General features: G+C 47.8%; 1 protein-coding gene across 1 annotated transcript in view; it reads right to left on the reverse strand.

Moving 5' to 3' along the window:
• Positions 1-1769: 1769 nt before the first annotated feature.
• Positions 1770-2367, reverse strand: part of NDUFC2 (NADH:ubiquinone oxidoreductase subunit C2) — a 20864-nt gene continuing 20266 nt past the window's right edge. Inside the window, exon 3 of the mRNA XM_019524985.1 lies at positions 1770-1989. Within this exon, the coding sequence (XP_019380530.1) occupies positions 1940-1989 (50 nt within the window). The 3' untranslated portion in view covers positions 1770-1939. The remainder of the gene's footprint in view (positions 1990-2367) is intronic.

Here is a 2367-nt window from a genome sequence, read left to right on the forward strand (position 1 = left end):
CGGACTTGATGATCTGCTCAGGTCCCTTCCGACCCTACAAACTATGAAACAGTGATAAAGTCCAAGGTGGAAAAGAGGCTGCCTGTGAAAAGGGGAATAGTTGGAGATCAGGAATGGGAGAAGCTAAATAAGGGACAGGGTGTCAGTGAAAATATAAAAGGGTAGAAATGAGAAAAAACAAAAAGGTAAAGCGGGGGAAGATGAAGAAAAACAGGGGACAAAAAAGGCCAAAGGGAAAACAAAGGGTAGATGCGGTTTAATAAAAGATATCCAAAGAACCTTGTTTAACTTAGATCAGGGCCTGCAGATCGGATCTGGACCATGGAATCATTTGATCCAGACCCCGGACATGGGGCTTTGGCAGTAGGCCAGTGCTTCCCAAACGTTTCCTCAGCATGACCCCATTTCCTCAGCATGGCCCCTCACTCCCAACCCACAGCCCCCTACCTTCCCAGGTGCCCTTCACTCCCTACCTACAGCACCCCACCAGCTCTGCTGGGGGGGGGTGGGGGTGGGCGCGGGTGCAGCTGCCAGGGCTATGGGGCTAGGGCCAGGGTCTACAGCCCCATCCCCCACCCAGCAGCACTTGAGCCCCAGCTGGCCAGAGCCTTGCTCCATCCCCTGCCCTTTCCTCATGGGCAGCAGGGCTGAAGTGGAGCCCGTAGTGCTGGGGAGGCTGCAGGCTCAGGGCTCCACTTCAGCCCGGGCTCCGGGCACCACGGTGTTGCTGCTGGGAGCCCCACACTGGCCAAGCTGCCATGATGAGGTGCCCCCTGCCCACCCAGCAGCAATGGCAGCAGCATGGAATTGTGTTTCCTGCTGCTGCCAGACGGGCAGGGGGCACCTTGCCATGGCAGCGTAGCCAGTGGGGGCTCCCAGCAGCAGCATGGAGCCTCCCCATCCCGCTCTACTGTGGAGGCCTTGGGGGGTGGGCAGCCTGCATCTGCCCCCACCTTCCACACAAATCTGGAGGGCACGTGTCCCCCCTATGCCTCCCTCCCGGGGAATAAATGACCCCGTTTTTTTACTGTTGTGACCTAAAGATTGGGAACCACTGCAGTAGCCAATGCAGGGAAAAGAAGGGAAGGTACCTGGGTTCTAGCACCTGCCTACCTGTGTCTGATCCCAACTGGGTCAACCTAGCAAAGAGCCTTAAAAGCCTGCCAAAAGTTTACTTCGATGCCTACAGATTTAGAATACCTCCTGTAGGAAGATACTTGCCCTAAGTAATAACAGCAGAGAGTTGGAGAATACAGATAGCAAGAAGAACTGAGTGTAGACATTGTATCAACATTGTTTTCTCTCTCGGCATGATGGAAATCCTGCTAGCAAGACAGACTTTGCTTCAACACCAGCAAGAACCCTAAAAAAAAGCAGGTTAATGACAAGAGAAAGTGGGAATTAAGTGTAGCTCACAGCAAGGGAGCCTGCGGTTTTGCTCTTCCTTAACTGTCTAGCCATGGACCTCCACCATTTTCTTTGTTATGGTCATAACTTAACAATATTTAAAATTAAGCAATTTGACAAAAGACACAAAATCATCCTAAGATTTAAATGCACCACAAAAAAAATGCGGTGAATATATTTTACTAGACCAACTATACAATTGGGGGAGGCATTAGACAAGCCTTCCAGCACAAAGTGCCCTTTACCCAAAAGCTTGTCTCACGATAATGCAAAAAGAAGTAACCCAAACCAATCTTGCTTCTTGCATGTTCCCTGGATTGTCATGGATTCAACAGCACTACTGAAAAGCCTAGGAATAAATATTACTAATGAATGGAACAGTTTTTATTCATACTTTTTAAATACGAGAGCCCTCTGTTTTAAGCCGGGGCATTTGGACAGTTAGTCATATATAGCCTGCTTCAATCATATGCATAGAAATGGTCAGAAGAACGTGCCTCAGAAGACAAGTCAGTAGTTGCTTGGAGAGTCTTCAGCGAATTGAATGGAAGGGCTCCAAAACTTCGGCCATCTTTTTCCTTTCTGCAAAAGGCAATTGTTGCAGTTGGAAAGGTTTATTCAGCATTGTATGTGACCAATAAATCAAGACCTTTGTTACAAACTGAACCCAAAACTCATGGAAAACACTGGGATCCTGACTTAATCAATCCTAGTAACTGCTGCATTTGGAGCTATTCCAGGGGCACCTCAATTCATTCACTAAACTTTTCCCATCTCCAGTTTTGAAGGAGGTTTAATAGACTCCAGCAGAGAGGTTGTGCGTTATCAATACATTTCAGTACTTCTACAGAGGTTATTAGGATGTTAGAAAGGCCAAATTAAAATCTAGTTTCCCTTATCAACCAACCATTTAGGCAGTAGAACCGATTCTATACCTAATGCTATTTATTTGCTTCCTTC

Source organism: Gavialis gangeticus, unplaced genomic scaffold, assembly GCF_001723915.1.
Source record: "Gavialis gangeticus isolate Ggan-Ray unplaced genomic scaffold, GavGan_comp1, whole genome shotgun sequence".
Classification (NCBI taxonomy): domain Eukaryota; kingdom Metazoa; phylum Chordata; order Crocodylia; family Gavialidae; genus Gavialis; species Gavialis gangeticus.